Source organism: Taudactylus pleione, unplaced genomic scaffold (assembly GCF_031769625.1).
Source record: "Taudactylus pleione unplaced genomic scaffold, aTauple2 ptg000624l, whole genome shotgun sequence".
Taxonomy (NCBI): domain Eukaryota; kingdom Metazoa; phylum Chordata; class Amphibia; order Anura; family Myobatrachidae; genus Taudactylus; species Taudactylus pleione.
The window spans coordinates 997,262-1,016,382 of record NW_028285026.1 but is presented as its reverse complement, the minus strand read 5'-3'; the positions used below and the strand labels follow the sequence as shown (position 1 = coordinate 1,016,382).

Sequence of the window (19,121 nt, the reverse complement as noted above, 5' to 3'; positions counted from 1 at the left end):
AAGAGAGGACGGCCCTGATTCAGAGCGAGCGCTCTGTCAGAGCGTCCGGCTCTGAATCAGGGCCTGTGTGCAAGTCAGGTTCCTATTCACTTACAAGGACTTATCCTTTATTATACCTGGGCTTCCAGCATTCCAGTCCTAGGTTCCACCCTCTGTGTTACTTCTTCTAGAAGTATATTTACAGGGCCATTGTTTATTTGACTCTATTCCCACAGTATCAGACACCAGTGCAAAGGACCGCGACCTGGCAGCTGGGTGCAGCTAAGCCCATATCCCGCTTGGACGGGTCACTGGTGAACACCTCCCAGCTGGTTAGACTTCACACCTTTGTACTGGTCTCGTCAACGTCTGACATCCGTGGATGAGGAGATCTTATATTCAGGCCCCACGCCTCCGGTTCCTCCCTCAACCCGGGACCTCAGCTTTCACCCTACCAACAGGGGAAATCTCCTCAGAGTCCGTGACAGTTTGCACAGGCCAAATGGAAGCTTCCGGGTCCCAGGCAGCAAGTGCGCTACAGGATTAAGACACTCACGTGGATAACCAGAGATTGCCCAACGTCAAGTGGGTCAATATCTGTAAGAGCTCTCTGGGCAACTGATGAATATACAAGCTTCTCTGGCAACACTTTTACCATCGCCTGCAGTGGTACCACCACCTAACCCACCAGCTCCGCCTACTGGGTCCGGTAGTCCGAGTTCCCATCTCCAGTTGGCTACACCGGAACGCTTTGATGGAAATCCACGACGGTGTTGTGCGTTTATTAACCAGTGCGAAGTTCACTTTGAGTGTTTACCACAAACCTACCCAACACCACGGTCTAAAGTGGCCTACATTATTTCCTTGTTGTCCGGGACGGCCTTGCACTGGGTTTCTCCCCTCTGGGAACGGGCCGATCCCATTGTGTCCAATTACGACTCATTCATTTGCTCCTTCAAGAGAATATTCGACGAACCTGGTCGCACGGCCTCAGCATCCGTGGACCTATTACGAGTCTGTCAGAGGTATCTGTAAGGAAATGGTCGGTGCAGAAGATGGCGCCGATGTTTTAAAATAATGGTATAAAAATAGAGATATATACTTATTCAGAGAGGTTTATTCGTTGTGTAATTGGTATCTTCTCTTGTTGTTCTCCGGAAAAGTATGAATTTTTCGTACATATGTGGAGATATAAATAAAGAGGAACAATGTGTAGTATGGAAGAAAAAAAAAATAACTCAAATGGTGAAAAATATATCTGATATTTGATTAGTGGTAGATGATACTACTATAATTAATATTTGACCATGTTAATTCAAGACATAGAGGGGTATTCAATATGAAACGTTAACCTCGTTGGTGATGTTTTCGCCGCACATCGGAGCTTTTGCCGGCGAAAAAGTATCGCGCTCGCCCCCGATTATACCCGTATTCAATATGAAATCGGCGAAAACGGCACCCGGCGAATGTGAAATCAGCGAAAACGTCGCAGATTTTTGGGGAAATCACCCTAACACCCCCAAAAAGATGCTTTGACATCGGGGATCACTCTGGATACCCCCGATTAGCCCTGCTGAAGGTTTTTGGGGGTCTTTAAACAGGCTCAATAGCTGCTATTTTGGGGATTTGGGAAGGTGGTGAAGAATAGTATTTAGAAGTTTTTTTGGCTGAAAATAAGTTATCCCAGCAAATTTTGGGTACTTGAAAATGGGGGTGAGCATATTTAAAAGTTGCTAAAGTGAAGTTTTAAAAAAATCCACCTGCCGCAAACACCTGCAATGAAACACACCTGTGCCATACTTGATGACCCCCCTAGATTGTAGCTCGCTAGTTTTTAAATTTGTACCCCCAAATTTTTTTTTTTCGCCCTCAAAATGAGGGGTGCTCTTAGGTATTTTTTTTTATTTTTTGACACAGTTTACCTTTGGGGGACTGTCTGAAGGTTGCAGGGTGGTTTCCGAAATGTTGTACCCCAAAACCCCAATTCTGCACTTTTTTTCGCCACCCATTCCTTGGTGATACTTTTCCGCAGGGTCGAATGCAATATACTTTTCGCACCGGCGAAAAGTTTTCAAATTGAATACGGTGTAAAAGTAAAAGCGGCGAAAATGACGTCATCTGAGCGAAAACCTCGCAGAAACGGAGTTTACGTTTCATATTGAATACCCCTCATAGGGTATTTAGGTAGTGAAAGCTGAAATGATGAAGAAATATCAACTGTATCTGATGTAAACAATACAGCTAGGATTGATATTTGGCAATGTTGATTCCAGACGTCATCTATTTGAGTCGCACTTCACTTACGTCAAGACAATGGTAGATGACACATATAAGGGTATCTTTAAATTTCAAAATATATATATATTCTTCCTTTGTGTGATGCATACACTATATATATACTTAATAAGTATATATTGTGCACATCAAGGTATCTTTTAAAACATGTGGAGCTGTGGATGCGTACCTAATACTCCTAAGTCTTGTGAGTGTGTTCCTCTCATCAAGGTTTCTTTTTCAGAAAAATTCCATCCAGCCGATTAAAAATTCAAAAGGCTTTATTAACATGAGAGTAAAATATATGAATATATAGGAATAAAGCATTGCAGGAATGGGGACTAATCCTCTGCCCAGAGATAAGGTGTCGATCTCAATACAATTACATGACCTGGCAGATCCGGTAACTGTGTGGTCAAAAAAAGTAAAAAGTTTGTAAATCGTACCTCTGGGTAGCAGTAACAGGACCAGTAAGACCACCTCTCAAAGCCTCCTCTGGCCGACACTTTTCGAGAGATATACTCTCTTTTTCAAGGCATAGAGGGGAATAGTTCAAGCTGCTCTTTTTATAGAGACCGCCTGGAAAACAAAATGGTGGCACTTCCGGTTCTGGTCCGCGGACCGGAAGTACCGAAAGATGCATTAAAAAGTTATTTCAAAAAGTTTTTGTTGAAGATTTCCTTGAGCCAAACGCATGTGCTCCGCTCCCCCATCGCAAAGGTGGTCTTACTGGTCCTGCTACCCAGAGGAAGGTACGATTTACAAACTTTCGGTTTCTGTTGATACTTCTTCTACTCGGGCTGTGGGCCCCTCGTGGGCACCTCGGCTGTTCAGCCTTGCAAGGTGGCCACGTGGTCTTCTGTCCAGACCTTCCTAAGGTTCTATGCATTGGATTCCTTTGTTTCTCAGGATGCTTCCTTTGGGCGCCGGATCCTCCTCTCAGCACAGGAGTGTCCCCACCCTTATAAGGACCGCTTTGGGACATCCCCAAGGTCAACCCTGTGGACCCCCTATGGAACCTGAAGAAGAAAATGAGAGATATGGTAAGAACTTACCATTGTTATCTCTCTTTCTTCAAAGTCCATAGAGTCCACAGGGCACCCGCCCTGACGCACCTGGCTTCATATGGGCTGTGTTACTGGTCACCGATTTCCCGTCTCCTCCTCTGCGAGTATGGTTCTTGTGTGTTTCAGTCTTCTCTCTCTTTCTTTCCTCCTCCGGCCTTTGGCTACTTACAAACTGAGGTGCCTCTGCTTGGGGGCAGGGTTATAGGGAGAGTGCACCCAGTGCATCCTGGAAGCTGAAAGCTTTAACTGCGTGGTGGGATTTGGTTCCCAACCTATACCCCAAGGTCATCCCTGTGGACCCCCTATGGACCCTGAAGAAAGAACTTTTATTTTAACGTTATTGTTGATACAAATGTGCTTGTATGCAAATGTTTAGATTTTGTACAGAAACGTATTTTATCTAGAATAATAAATGTAATTGTGAAACCGAACGCTGGTCGCATATTTGATAATATCAGTGCTGTCTTAGATGTATAGTTATACAATATATTCTAAATGTCATGGACAGCTGTCCTGAGCACTGTACTCACCAAGTTACTGGTGTATACAAAGTCTCTCTCTAATCTATATTTATATGTTCTGCTCCTGATAATCTCTGTATAAATGTCAGACCAGAGCTTTCTGCTGGGTATTTAAATGAAGGGTGTGGTTCATTAGATCGACTATAAAAAGGTTAACAGTGTATAGGTCAACACCAAATGGTCGACAGTCAATAGGTTGACAGGGACAAAAGGTCGACATGGATGTAAGTCTACAGGAACTTAAGGTCTAAAGGGGAAAAAAGGTAAACATGGGTATGGTCACATTTTTTTGTTTTGTTATCCAACCCTAACCCTGCCCTTGGTGCCTAACCCTAACAGTCCCTCCTAGTGCCCAACCCTGTCCAGTAGGCGCCTAACCCTAACAGTCCCTCCTAGTGCCCAACCCTGTCCAGTAGGCGCCTAAACCTAACAGTCCCTCCAAGTGCCCAACCCTGTCCAGTAGGTGCCTAAACCTAACCGTCCCTCCTACTGCCCGAACCTATCCCTTCAGTAGGTGCCTAAACCTAACCGTCCCTCCTATTGCCTGAACCTATCCCTCCAGTAAGTGCCCAACCCTAACCGTCCCTCCTAGTGCCCGGCAATATCCCTCCAGTAAGTGCCTAACCCTAACCGCCCCTCCTAGTGCCCGACCCTATCCCTCCAGTAAGTGCCTAACTCTAAAGAGGCCTATCCATTACCCAACTTTGTGAACAATCCGACCAAAACCAGGAGGTTTTGGTCTCATTGTTCAGAAAGTCGTGTAATAGATAGCTGGCAAGGACCAGCGATGCGCGTGCACGCTGGGTCCTTGCCGTCCCAGACTATCTACTGAACATGTCCGTCAAGCTGACGACGCTCATCAGGTTCGGCATGTTTAGAGATAGGAGGTCGGGCTCCTGCACTGAACGTCTGCGGGCACCCCACCTCGGCGACCTGAAGGTCTGAACGCTAGACGTTCAGACTTTCAGGTCCCCTAATGGATAGGCACCTTAACCGTCAGGGTAAGTGCCTTATCCTAACCGCCCCTCCTAGTGACTAAACCTAACACTCTGGTAAGTGCCTAACACTAACCAAAAAAAATACAAAACAACATATGTCGACCAGATTTTTTTCTGTGTTCTTTCCCATGTCGACTTTTTTTTTTTTTGTACCTGCCAACCTAAAACACGTTGAACTATTGTGTCAACCTTTTGTACCTGTCGGCAATCTTGTGCCTACCTATTGCTTGTTGACCTTTCATCCGGAATCCTTAACTGGAATATTACAGCCTTAAATCCTAGCCACATTTCAGCACTTTGGAGAATGTATGTTGTGCAATCGTCGTTTTTCAGCACTGAGGCGGCAGTGGGCAAAAGAGATGTGCTAGTTACATAGTGATAGATGTATGAAGAGGAGCGTAGAATGGAGAGGTGTCTCAGTGGAGGAGCTGCCCATGGCAACCAATCAGCTTTGAGGTTGAATTTATCAAGTACATTCTATAAAATTATAGGTAGAAGCCGATTGGTTGCCATGGGTAACTTCTCCACACTTTTCACTGTTTCATTCCCTCCAGCTGTTGTAAAACTACACATCCCAGCATGCCCTGTCACAGCTTTGCTATTTTGCCATGCTATTACTGTTGCAAGGCATGCTGAGATTTGTAGTTCGACAACAGCTGAAGGGCCGATTATTGGCCATCCCTAATCTACCCGTTAATTCCTGGGCCAGAGTCCTAAATCCAAATAACAAAGTGCTAAATACATTACAGTAGGTAAATGTTTTAGGTAACTAAAATCATTTAAAACATGATGAAATGAAGTTACATGTGTAAATAAAATAAATAAGCGGAGAGCTCTGATCAATCTGTCCTCCATAATGATCCCTTTATAAATGAATGTGCTATAAATGTCAGAGTAATAATACCCAAATCCTAGTATTATGCTCTAATCCAATAACACTGCCAACACTTAGCGTATTACAGACACTGAGAGCCCTTACCCTGGCGCCAATCTGCCTCACGGTTTGTCATTACCCCGCCTTACTGATATAAGGTTACAAGCAGCATAAAACGTGTATTTCCCCTCAGAGGTTAGAGTTCTGGACTGATGAGAACAGGCTAAAAGGTTTAATAAGAGGCAAAACTATGTACAAAGCTTTACAGGGAAAATGACAATAAAAGATGTCACAAAATATTCACATAAAATATACATAAGCAATGCATTATATAAAGGAAAAATAAAAAAGGCAGAAATAATCACTTTATGTTTGCTGCTGCTTAGGGTTAGCATAGAAAGACAATCCCAGTATGACCGGGCCCATAAGACTGACACCTAGGCAAGTGAGTAATGCATTTTATCCCTGCCCTCCCCCCTCCTCTGCCCCTTACCCCTGTAACCTTATCAGGGCGTGTGGGTAAGGTATTTAATACTTCACTAAAGGCCACAGCTTGGTCCCATGACCTCTTAGGACCCAGATTCTGTGCTTACTAGAACGTTGCTGAAATGAGGAATTTAGTCATCCCAAAAAGAACCTGGATGATTGATAGGACGAAGGAGATCTGCGTTCTAGCTGAGATCCTAGTATTGGAATCACTTATAATTCATAGGGCAGGTTCCCATTTGGCCTGGGGTTCTCCTGCACAGCGGATTATGTTATGATGAATTTTGACAGAGTTTCCTTTTAAGTTAGACTTTTTCAATATATTTTCCATGGACCCTTCACTGTGTTTGAACACTAGACTGACAGCTCTCTGTTAACTATTCAAGTTGACATGGAGCCTGTCGCATGCAGTCCTGTCCTCACTAACGTATCATTCATCTGCCGCTACACTCTGTGCTGCAGGGAGACCCTGCTCCTCCCACTATATAACTCAGTCTGTGGCTTCCTGCTCTATCCATTCCCCTCCTTATAGCATGACTCTGTGCCTGTCACTAATACAATCACAAAAGAGGCCAGGTTACTGGTCCCCAAATAATTATTGCACTTGACAGCTGAAAAATGTGCTGCTGTGAACAATGCAATGATCTGATTGGCTGCAAAAAAGATACCAGGTAATTAGGAGATGAAGAGTGAATACAACGGAGTGCTCTGGATAAACACAAACAACTCTGCCTGTTAGGTAGGGAGGCTGTGATGTAGACGGGCAGCTGCTGTTTATATTAACATAAGGAATTCTAATCCAGAAGGGACTATGGCACAGGCTACAAATGGCCAACAAGAGCCCCACGGTTCATTTATGTAGTCACCTAAACTTTATTGAACTTTAGCAACGCCACAAATCAACGAGAGATAAGGACGCAGCTGTCGCCATCTCTAATATACGGTGTTGCAGAAGTCACAGCGGCTGAGTAATACCAGCAGAATAGGAGCGAGGATGGACAACGCTAGTTCCATGGCACCTTAGAGCTGGAGAAGGGACAGTATGAGCTATAACGAAAGAGAACTGGGTTCTCACCCATCTAGGGCTTAGGAGGAATGGCCCAAGTATATTGAAGCTAGTTTCCCAACGCGCTGTATTTAATTTAGCAATCTGTCGTCTGTGTCTTCCGATGTAGTCTGTTCCCAGAAACTGACTGCTAGTCGGCGCAAGTCCTTGGCGATATTTGGTCGGTTTTCAAGGTCTTCGTACAGGGATGCCACAATCTCCAGCTTTCGGTAATCTTCTGGCCTTACCAGGCTCCTGACCAGCTGGAGGCAACGATCTTTCAGGCTGAAGACTGTTGAGGAGACAGGTTATGATGTTGAATTATAAGTGTTATATTTCTCATTCATCCTATGGGGGACACTGGACGCACCGGTATAGTAACCAATCAGATTCCTTGTTATGCAGTGCAGTATCTTTTCCTACTGTGCAAACGTTTTCAGAAATACCTAAAATTGTGCACTCTTAACCCAAGAGTTTTCCAGCTTTGTAAATGTTCTACAACTGCTATAAGGTGCTGAAACCTAATCAGTGAGGGTTAAGTAGTGATCGGGTGTATCACTGAGTATTTTAGCTGGAAATAATTGATCTATGAGGGTGCAAAGGGGTTGCCCCATCAGATTACTAATTTACTAATGAAGTCATTTATTTAAATTGCACCACAATTGCATCTAAGGCAGAAAGCATGTTAGGATTGTGTTGAATCACTGGACAATGGAACTAAATCATTCTGCCTGCTGACATAAAGACATGGCTGAAATGCACAGTACAAAGTTGGAAGCATAAAGGAAGGCACTTCGTAAATGTTAAAGGATTGTATAGACCAGTCAGTCAAAGTCATCTGAAGGTGGTCAATCCCTGTAAGATATGGTTCCATTACACACCGGGATTTATTTTTTTTTATTATGCGTCAGGTTCCAAAACCCAGCGCGTCCGATCATGTCTATGCACAAAATTTAAAAGGGCATTGGTTTTACTAGCAAAACCTGGCTACCCAAAGCATTGCCCTAAACGGGCATAAACATGAACGGAAGCGCCAGGTTTTTAGAACCTGATGCTTAGTAAATAAGCCTCTACAACTCAATCTGTAAAATGCAGCACACCTTGTAGAAACGTGAACAGAATTTTACCTGGCAAAGAGATGTTCACCACGGCTGGCTGCCCGTTTTCATTAGCGGAAGGCACATATATCTCCTTCCTGTTCACCGTCAGAGCCACGTCTGTCTCTACTTCACGGAACAACCAAATATGTCCTGCGGGTTAGAAGAACATGCCGATATTTAGTGTTGTGGGATATTTTCTCTTTACTACACCCAGTCTTCACATATTAGACAATTGTTACTGTAAGTGTAACAGAAAATAAGTAAAATACACCACCCAGGTCCCACATTACGTCCCAAAGTCTCCTGCCCGCTACCCTTTTACACTGCCCCTCTTTAGACGCAGAAGTATAAATCTATGTGGATGCACCTCATTTCCGCAACGCGTCATTTTGCCTAATTTATTACAATACAGTATATATATTAGGGATGTGCAGGCTCGAACCTATCCGAGCCTGCACATCCCTAATAAATAAATATATATATATATATATATATATATATATATATATACATACATACATACATACACACAATGTGCATGTTACCTTGTATGTGTGCACCCAAGCATTCGCAGTGAATGGACCATGCAGCAGCGAATGACATGCTGCAGGTCACTGTACGTGCCATATAACACTGGAAACAGGCAGCTCAACTCTCCAACATGTTACATTGCGGAACAGCAATTCCGATAACACCTGTGAAGTGAATCAAGCTGAATAAATTGATCGGGCTCACACTGGTTGGTCTGACTATATAATCAGGGTGTGGTATCTCTATCTATCTATCTATCTATACATACACACACACATACTTGCCACCCCTCTGAAGTTTTCATCCAAATCCATCCAGTGGAAGGCCCAGGGGTGTTTGAAGAGAAGACGGGGCCCGTGCGCAGACTCAGTGTGGGCCCCCCCCCCCTCGCTCATGCGGTACCGCGGAGTCACAGTGCGCTAGATACTGTCTTAGTGCCAGAATCTACTGCGCATGCACGAGTCACTGGGAAAATGGTCGCCGACCATTATCCCAGTGATTTTTGCTGAGCGGTGACTTTGGATAGGTAAGTATAAAACTATAAGGGTGCAGGTTACGCGGTGTGGGCCCCCCTAGACCGTGCACCACACACCCATTATAGATACGCCCCTGGGAAGGCCCAGAACAGGCTCCCCGGGTCAAAGTTCTGCCCAGCGTACACCAACGGGTGGTCCGACCGGGACCTCAACCCCCTTAAAACCTGGCCAGGATCCCAGTGGACACTGGACCACCTCACATTGGTTTAATCCCAATCGGTGCAGGGGTGTCAGAATGCATAACCAGACGGCCAGACACACACTAATTATATATATATATACATAACATATATATACATACACACATACATACACACATACACACACACATACACACATACATACACACATACATACATACATACACACATACATACGTACATACATACATACATACATACGTACATACATACATACATACATACGTACATACATACACACATACATACGTACATACATACACACATACATACATACATACATACAATCTCTGCGTGTGAAGTGCAGACTGCTGACAAATCACATAACATAGAAGTGAATGAGTCCTGTTATATCAGGGGCCCGGGTGTGGCCCAACGGTACTTGCGACTGACGCTACACAGGGACACAGTAGCTAAAACACTGGGCACTGGGGGGTCTATACCCAGATAGGTGATCATCCTGCGCCCGGTGCCGGGGGGCAGAGCCGGGTAGGGCTGCGGGTCCCCCTGGAAGTTCACCCAGATGGGCTGCACGGTGCGGGGACTCCGGTTACAGAACACGGCGTGAGTCGGCTGGCGGCTGTTAAAGGATCGGAGCTGGGGGACGGAGCCGGACGGGGGGATCTCCTGCGGCATCCCGAGGCTTCACGGTGGGAACTAGGCCCCGGAGACGTTGCCAAGGTAACCGGAAGCAGTAGCGCCGCCGCCATAGAGGCCTGGTCACGTGTGCGCGGAGAGTGACGTCAGATATCCAGGCTTGGGGGAGGGGGTGTGACTGACAGCTGAGTGCTGACTGGTCTGATGTGCACATGTTGTTGTCAGTCTGTTGTGGGACTACAAGTCCCAGCATACACTGGGAATCCTGGGACTTGTTCACTTGTCTGAAACGCCATCTGCGGGTTTTTCCTTTATGTTTGAAGTTACGATTTATTTTTTAAATGCGCTTGTGCGATATTTCGCATCTGCGTGTTTTTTTTTTTTTTTCCAGTCGCAGCCACAGTACAGTATGGATGTGATGTGGGGGGCGCGTAGGCGCAAAGTGCGAATAAAATGGTTACCAAAAAAAGCCTCGCGCGCAGCCTTCTGGTGGGCTCTGGGCTGCGGGTGCTCTGACCCTGGTGTAATGGTGGGTACACACTGGGCGATATTACTGAGCGACTGCACGATTACGACATCGTAATCGTGCAATCGCTCAGTAATCGTGCACTGTTATGTTGGAAACGACCAGCGATGCGCGCTCCCGCTGGTCGTTTCCGACATTGTCCATCTCCTGAACATGCAGCACAATCTGACGATAACGACAGGAATGATGGACAGTGCCTGCACTGAGCGACTGATCGTTCAGTGCAGACACTACAGGGGATCAGGAACGACAGCACGATTACGATGTTGTAATCGTACTGTCTTTCCTGATCGCCTAGTGTGTACGCACCTTAAGTAAAGGTGCGTACACACTGGGCGATTAAAGTGGAATACTGAACAATAACGTTATCGTCCATTTTTAACATCAAAACGAATAACGATAATGACGATGCACGTTCCCGCGGATCGTTCGTCATTATCGTTCATCGAGTAATGGTGCGTACACACTAGACGATATGCTCCCTGAGCGATATCGTCTAGTGTGTCCCCAGCAGGGTGTGCTCAATGTCATTCATGACATTGAGCACACCCGCTGAACGATATCATTAACGATATCGTTCAGCGCCGGGCTCTCTCCCCCATTCCCCAACATGCAGCAACCTGACGACATCGTTAGGTTGGCTGGCATGTTAACCCGATGAACGATAATGACGAACGACCCGCGGGAACGCGCGTCGTTATCGTTCATCGTTTTTGTGTTAAAAATGGACAATAAAGTGGACGACTGAACGATATCGTTATCGTTCAGTCGTCCACTTTAATCGCCCAGTGTGTACCCACCTTATGTGTAAGTTGATAGTGATGACTGCGTGCGATTGGTTGCACATGGCGTAAATACTCCAATTATTGCCAAACGTGTAAGAAAACTGCTGCCACGCGTAAGTGATTTTACACTGCAGAGCACAATGTAAAGAACGCGTCATACTCAGTCGGGGGAGGGAATGCCTGCATATACATTTTGTGAACAAATAGAATATCATTTCCTTCTTGCATCTGCTACTCTCTGCGTTTTACAGGCTCCAATCCACTTGTCTGCTCTCCAGCCATTAGCTGTAATGCGTTTCCACGCTGAAACCACGCCCACAGTCCGGATCCTGCAGCAACAGACCCAGGTGCGACAAGGAGGGCGTCGCAGCTCGAGTTTTGCATATGCGTTTGACTCTAATTAAAGCCAACAGTGTGAGCAGTGACTGAACAGTGGGCCTGATTCAGAGACGGACGCTCTGAATCAGGGCATTTTTTTTTTTTTGTGTGGCCACCCACAGCTATTGCGAGCGGCCAGGATGATGGTCGCGATGGTCAAGACCATCGCGACCATCGGGGCTTGCGACGAGACCCTTGTGGTAGGGTCTCGTCTGCCGCAGGCCCCAGAGAGCTTCCGGTTCTAATAGAGCCGGAAGCTCTCCCACTGACATTACTGGTGATGTCAGTGGGGCCGCCCACAAACGGCAGGCGTTCGCTTGGGAACGCCTCCATTTGTGAAGCCACCCCCCCCGTCATGCCTACAAAACAGGGCGAGCTGTCGATCAACATCGACAGCCGCCCATTTTTTAGTGAGCCACGGAGCGAGAGAATTTCTCTCTCGCGACGGGGCTTGCGCACGCGCAGTGCAGCCGCTGCACGTGCGCAGAGTTCACCATCGACCCACTTGCGAGCGCTCAAGCGCTTGCGAGCGGGTCTGAATCAGGCCCAGTGTCTTCACTGAGGGCCTGATTCAGAGACATCCGCAATGCAGATATTTACGCAGATGTTCAAGCGATTGATTGCCATGGCGCAGGCGTGTGAGTCGTACTGCGTACATGCAGCGAATGAATTCCGATTGCACTCACAGAAGATTCACTTGCGATGTGAGTGACAGGTAGTCAGTGCTTGTGTGTGGTAACGGGGGGGGTAAGAAAAGCGCAGGTACGTCAGACCGTTTAATCGCAAGGTGTGTATAAATTAGCCGCTGCGTCCTTGCTCACAGCAGGAGAGCCCTCTGCGTGTCTGGGGACCCGCTGTGTCTGCAGCATGTCCGACATATCATCCACATCACCAGTGTGTACTCACTATGTCACTGATGACGCGCACTCCCGTGCGTCATATGCGACAGCGCCTGTCCGACGGGCGATTGTCAGTAGGGGCCATGCTGCCAAATGCAACATGGCCACTGGTGTCATTCCATCGCTGCCGGCATCGGCAAGTCTGTATGCACTTGCCAATGCCAGCACCCCCACCGGGTCCCGCCGCGCATGATGTCGCGCTGTGTACACATCGTTTAGTGTGTAGCCAGCTTAAGTGACAGTTGTGAGGTATACATTGCTACAAAGAGCTTTATTTACGAAGCCGCGACTTTTGTAAGCCGCTGTATCGCAGATAAAAATGTAAAACATCACTCGCAGTCCGTGTACATATCCCGGAGCGCTTTACACTGACTGTGGCTGAGGATTTACATTTTTCAACTGCAATCTGCCGGGACGCAGCGGCTTACAAAATCCGCGGCTTCGTAAATAAAGCCCTAAGAATGGAAAAACCGCTATGAATCAAACAGTAGAACAGTGACTGGGGGGCCATTTATCATTGTATATTTGAGGTATAATTCCAGAAAACACCCGTTTTCGGTGGTTAACCACAAATATTACGTTTCCCCCGGATGTATGAAGGAGAGATTGCAGCAGGTATCTCAGATACCTGCTGTGATCCTTCCATTACCCCTGGCAGGCACCTCCCCCTAAGGTTTCTATGGGGGATGTTATGCTGCCAAATGTACCAATATCCGGAATGTGATGCATTCCAGATATTGGCCACCCGCAGCTAACGCCATCTGCAGATAGCATTAGCCACTGTAGCCTGTGGGCTATATCTACAGGTAACTGAAGTTGACTGTGACTGCAAAGTTTCTCACCTCCTGTGCCTCCTTTATTAATTATAATCATAGGTAACTGAAGTTGACTGTGACTGCAAAGTTTCTCACCTCCTGTGCCTCCTTTATTAATTATAATCATAGGTAACTGAAGTTGACTGTGACTGCAAAGTTTCTCACCTCCTGTGCCTCCTTTATTAATTATAATCATAGGTAACTGAAGTTGACTGTGACTGCAAAGTTTCTCACCTCCTGTGCCTCCTTTATTAATTATAATCATAGGTAACTGAAGTTGACTGTGACTGCAAAGTTTCTCACCTCCTGTGCCTCCTTTATTAATTATAATCATAGGTAACTGAAGTTGACTGTGACTGCAAAGTTTCTCACCTCCTGTGCCTCCTTTATTAATTATAATCATAGGTAACTGAAGTTGACTGTGACTGCAAAGTTTCTCACCTCCTGTGCCTCCTTTATTAATTATAATCATAGGTAGCTAGCTTATTCTTTACTGAATCCTTATGCTATAGTTTCTAATGCCTTATGATTTGAAATAGTTAAATTGTTTTAAGGAGTCTCTCAGTCTATTGACTAAAATGAATGCTTGATTTATTTGTAGCCTAGATGTATGGTGTGTGGTTATTGTTGACTTAAGCCATCTTTATTGCTAGCTTTCTCTGGCTGGCCAATTGGGGGTTTTCATTAATTAGTGTCCACACTTGCCTGCATCTCTGTTTAAAGTGTCAGTAGTTTGGCTGCTAAAGCCTTGGCTGGGTGCAGCTTTTCTAAGTGCATAACTAGCGTTAGACCTGCGTTAAACCGAGGAGAAACAGGAGGAGAAAAGGTCCATCAAGCAACAAACCTCAACAATCTAAAGACTCAGACTACAACTGGACTCCCTGTACAATCACGGCAAGAACACTTCTATTGCTATTCATAATGCTGGCCTTCTGATTCTCGCATACAATTCAATGCTTATCGTACTTTTTGCCATGTCAGTTTACATCTATCTACTTTGAAACACTGTCCTTTATCTCAGCTCTCTTGCATAGCCTCACATCCTCTATCTGCTTACATTCTGCATTATTTTTCATATTCTGCACACATTTGAACCCAACTTTTAATCCTCCCTATAACAATCTTGTTAATCTGCATACATATTGATACACTGTTTTTTGATACATCATTGTTTTTTTTTTTTTTCACTTGCATTCCTACAAATCTCTTGCACTCATACCTCATTTACATTTCCAAATTTCATTCCTCTTGTTTACCTATAAACACCATGACAAGGTTTTCGTCAACTCCCTCCTTCACTCAGTCTCTACTTAATCCTCTATTCTGCCCCCTGCTTCCACCTTTATCCTTTCCTCCTTATCTCTTCCACCTCCTCCTCCCCTTCTCCCCCCTCCTCTGTCTGCTTACTCTTCACTCCTCTCCCTTTACTCCACTTTCTTCCTGTTCTACCCCCCCTCTGTCCTAATACCCCACCACCAAACCCTCCTCCTACACTCCTCTCCCTGTCACTTCACCCCACTGCCATCCACATCTCTCTCCCTACCCACCTCCTACATATTCCCTTTCTAGCTCAGGTGCCCGCACCATCACTAAACTCGCTTCATATCGGTCCTCCAAATTAAGCTTACCTCCACGTTACAGCAACCCGGATAATCTTATTCACATCTCCCCCACAAATGCTATCTCTCTATCCTGTGCCCTCTGGAATTCCAGGTCAGTCTGTAATAAACTGGTCCCCACCCATGACCTTTTTATCTCCAACTCCCTGAATCTCCTAGCCATCACTGAAACTTGGATCTCACCCTCTGACACCACTTCTCCTGCTGCTCTATCCTCTGGGGGCCTCGCCTTCTCCCACACCCCCCGACCTGGGGGTCGCCATGGTGGTGGTGTTGGGGTCCTTCTAGCCACCAGTTACTCCTACCAGCTAATACCCTCTGAACCATACTTACATTCCCCACATTTGAGGTTCATGCTATACGCCTCTTCCAACCAGTAAACCTCAGAGTAGCTGTCATTTACCGTCCCCCTGGCTCTCCCTCCAAATTCCTTGACAACTTCGCTTCCTGGCTCCCTCACTTTCTCTCCTCAGACCTTCCCTCCATTATCCTAGGTGATTTTAATATTCCTATTGACATCCCCACAGAATCCTCTGCAGCTAAACTCCTTACCCTCACCTCTTCATTTGGTCTCGCCCAATGGACCTCCTCACCCTCCCATTTGAGTGGGCACTCACTTGACCTGGTCTTTACGCACCGTTGTGATATTTCTGATTACTCCAATTGCCCATTCCCCCTCTCTGACCATCACCTTCTCTCTTTTAACCTATCCCTCTCTCCTTCCCCTCCTCTAACTCCTAAAGCTACAATTACTAAGCGTAATATTGAGGCTATTGACACTGTTGCCTTTTCCTCCCTGCTGGACTCTCTTCTCTCCCCTATCATTTCTCTCTCCTGTCCTGAACAAGCTACTTCCCTGTACAATTCCTCCCTTACTTCTGCTCTTGATTCTGTTGCTCCAGCAATAACCACTCACCCTCGCAGATCCACACCACAACCCTGGCATTCCAAATGCACCAGATACCTACAAAAGTGTTCAAGAATTGCAGAGCGTCAGTGAAGAAAGTCACGCTCTAAGGCTGACTTCCTCCATTTCAAATTTATTCTCTCTTCCTACAGTGCTGCCTTGTCTCTCTCCAAACAAACATATTTCAAGAACCTCATCTCCTCCCAGTCCTCAAACCCCCGGCGTCTCTTTGCCACTTTCAACTCCCTACTCTGCCCTTCCCCTCCTTGCCTTCCCTCCTCGCTCTCTGCCCTCGACTTTGCCACCTACTTTACATCTAAAATTGACTCCATACGTGAGGACATCATATCCCATCAGACCCTCAGCACTCCTCCCCCTCCTTGCCCTTACCACCCCTCCCCTTCTGTCTCACCAACTCTGACATCCTTCTCCCCTGCTTCTGGAGAGGAAGTCATGGCCCTCATCCGGTCCTCCCCCCCTTCCACCTCCACTCTTGACCCTATCCCTTCCCGTCTCCTCTCCCACCTGTCTCCTTCTGCCTGTTCCCATCTGGCTCACCTCCTTAATCTCTCCCTATCATCTGGCACTGTCCCTTCTGCATTCTTGTCTCCCCCATTCTTAAAAAACCTACCCTTGATCCTAACATACTTTCCAACTATCGACCCATCTCTCTTCTCCCTTTTGCTTCCAAACTCCTTGAGCATATTGTCTACAACTGCCTTACCACCTTTCTTTCTTCCCACTCCCTCCTTGACTCATTTCAATCTGGCTTCCGATCTCTCCACTCCACTGAAACTGCCCTCACGAAAGTCAGCAACGACCTCCTTGCTGCCAAATCCAAGGGCCACTACTCTCTGCTCATTCTCCTTGACCTCTCTGCTGCATTTGACACTGTAGACCACCCTCTCCTCCTGCAAATCCTTTACTCTCTCGGTCTACGTGACACTGCCCTCTCCTGGCTTTCCTCCTACCTCTCTGATCGTTCCTTCACTGTGTCCTCTCATGACTCCTCTTCACCTCCACTTCCACTAAAGGTAGGAGTTCCCCAAGGTTCTGTTCTTGGACCTCTCCTTTTCTCCCTATATACATCCTCTTTGGGTGAACTCATTAACTCCTTTGACCTCCAATATCATCTCTATGCAGATGATACTCAAATTTACCTTTCCACCCCTGAGCTCACCCCTGAGCTCCATAACTGTATCTCCAACTGTCTCTCTGCTGTCTCTTTGTGGATGTCCCAGCGCTTTCTTAAACTTAACATGTCTAAGACTGAGCTGATCATCTTCCCACCCTCTTCCACTACATCACTTTCCACAATTTCATTATCTATTGATGGCACAACTATCTCCTCTAGCCCCAAAGTGCGCTGTCTTGGAGTTATCCTAGACTCCTCCCTCTCGTTTAAACCGCACATTCAACACCTCTCGCAGTCCTGCCGTTTTCACCTAAAAATATCTCCAGGATTAGACCCTTCCTCACCCAGGATGCCACTAAAACCCTCATCCACTCACTGGTCATATCCAGATTGGACTACTGTAACCTTCTCCTAGCTGGCCTCCCAGTCTCTCACCTCTCTCCACTACAATCGGTTCTTAATGCTGCTGCTCGGCTCATCTTCCTCTCCAGACGTTCTACATCTGCTTCCCCTCTCCTTCAAGCCCTACACTGGCTCCCCTTCCCCTTCAGATGCCAATTCAAGGTTCTTACATTCGCCTACAAAGCCCTCACCAAATCCTCTCCCGCATACATTTCTGACCTTCTCTCCCTTCACACTCCCGCCCGCCCACTTCGCTCAACTAATGCATGCCGCCTCTCTTGCCAACTGATTACTTCCTCCCACTCCCGCATCCGAGATTTTGCCCGTGCTGCTCCCTACCTTTGGAATGCTCTCCCTCTCCCCATCAGACTCTCCACCTCTCTACAAATCTTCAAACGGGCTCTCAAGACCCACTACTTCATCAAGGCCTTCCAGCACTCATCCTAACCCACCTCATGCTCTTTCCTTCCCATCTTCCCCTTCTGTGTCACGCCTGTCTGTCTGCCCCTCCCCTTAGAATGTAAGCTCTCACGAGCAGGGACCTCTTCCTTCATGTGCTTCTCTTTACATTTTCTTCTACTCTCTACTCCCCATTAGGGCACCTAACACGGGACCGCCAATTCCCGGCAGCTTATTGTGAGTGCTTTAATCACTATTTCAGCAATGTATATAAGTTGTGTCCTTGTCCTGTACTGTAATGTACTGTATGTTACTTGTTTCTTGTTCACCTATTAGTTCTATGTACTATGTAAGGCGCTGCGGAACACTTGTGGCACCATATAAATAAAGGATGATAATAATAATAATAATAATAATACCTTCCTCGGCAATGGCGGCCGTGCATGTACAGACAGCGGGCCCGGCAATGTCGCAGGGATGGGCTCCGATCCCGTGTCCCAGCATGTCCTGGATGATACATCCGGGCACTATGATCGCATAATGTAATGCCGTGCCCAGTTTGCGTTGCACTAGCGATCATTCAGCAATGGAGGCCCTAGTCACTTATGTGCCGCAATAGCTGCAGATCTGCGATGATTCCTGTTTGCCCACCAAAGGTGCTTCATAGTACTGTGGGGCCCATTTATCAAAGTGCATTTGAGGTAAATTCCCCGAAAACACCTGTTTTCGGGGGTTTACCTCAAATACTAAGTATCCCCCGGATGTATGAAGGAGGGACCCTTCCATTGCCGCTGGCAGCCGCCTTGCCCATAGGTTTCTATGGGGGAGGCGATGCTGCCAAATGTATCAATATCGGGAATGCGAAGCATTCCCGATATTGACCCCAGCAGCTAACGCCATCTGAAGATATCGTTAGCCGCTGTGTCCTATGGGCACTTACCCGCATTTCAGCCGGCGGAGGGATCTCCGAGATCCATCCGCCGGCAATGGGCGCCGCTCATGTACAGCCCGCGGGACTGCGCATACGCAGCAGCCCGGAATGCACTCT

The 19,121-nt window shown here is 46.6% G+C and overlaps 1 protein-coding gene across 2 annotated transcripts in view; it reads right to left on the bottom strand.

Moving 5' to 3' along the window:
• The window catches only part of LOC148479307 (von Hippel-Lindau disease tumor suppressor-like), a 69,470-nt gene extending 59,093 nt beyond the window's left edge, over positions 1 to 10,377 (bottom strand). Inside the window, exons 1-3 of one of the 2 annotated variants that reach the window (XM_088454648.1) lie at positions 10,055 to 10,377; positions 8,372 to 8,494; positions 1,826 to 1,847 (exon numbers count right to left, since the gene is read on the bottom strand). In XM_088454648.1, coding sequence (XP_088310774.1) covers positions 1,826 to 1,847; positions 8,372 to 8,494; positions 10,055 to 10,247 — 338 coding nt within the window. In that variant the 5' untranslated portion in view covers positions 10,248 to 10,377. Of the gene's footprint in view, positions 1 to 1,825; positions 1,848 to 7,048; positions 7,537 to 8,371; positions 8,495 to 10,054 lie in introns of those variants that run through there. The other variant, XM_088454647.1, reaches the window with a different exon arrangement.
• Between the last annotated feature and the right edge of the window lie 8,744 nt (positions 10,378 to 19,121).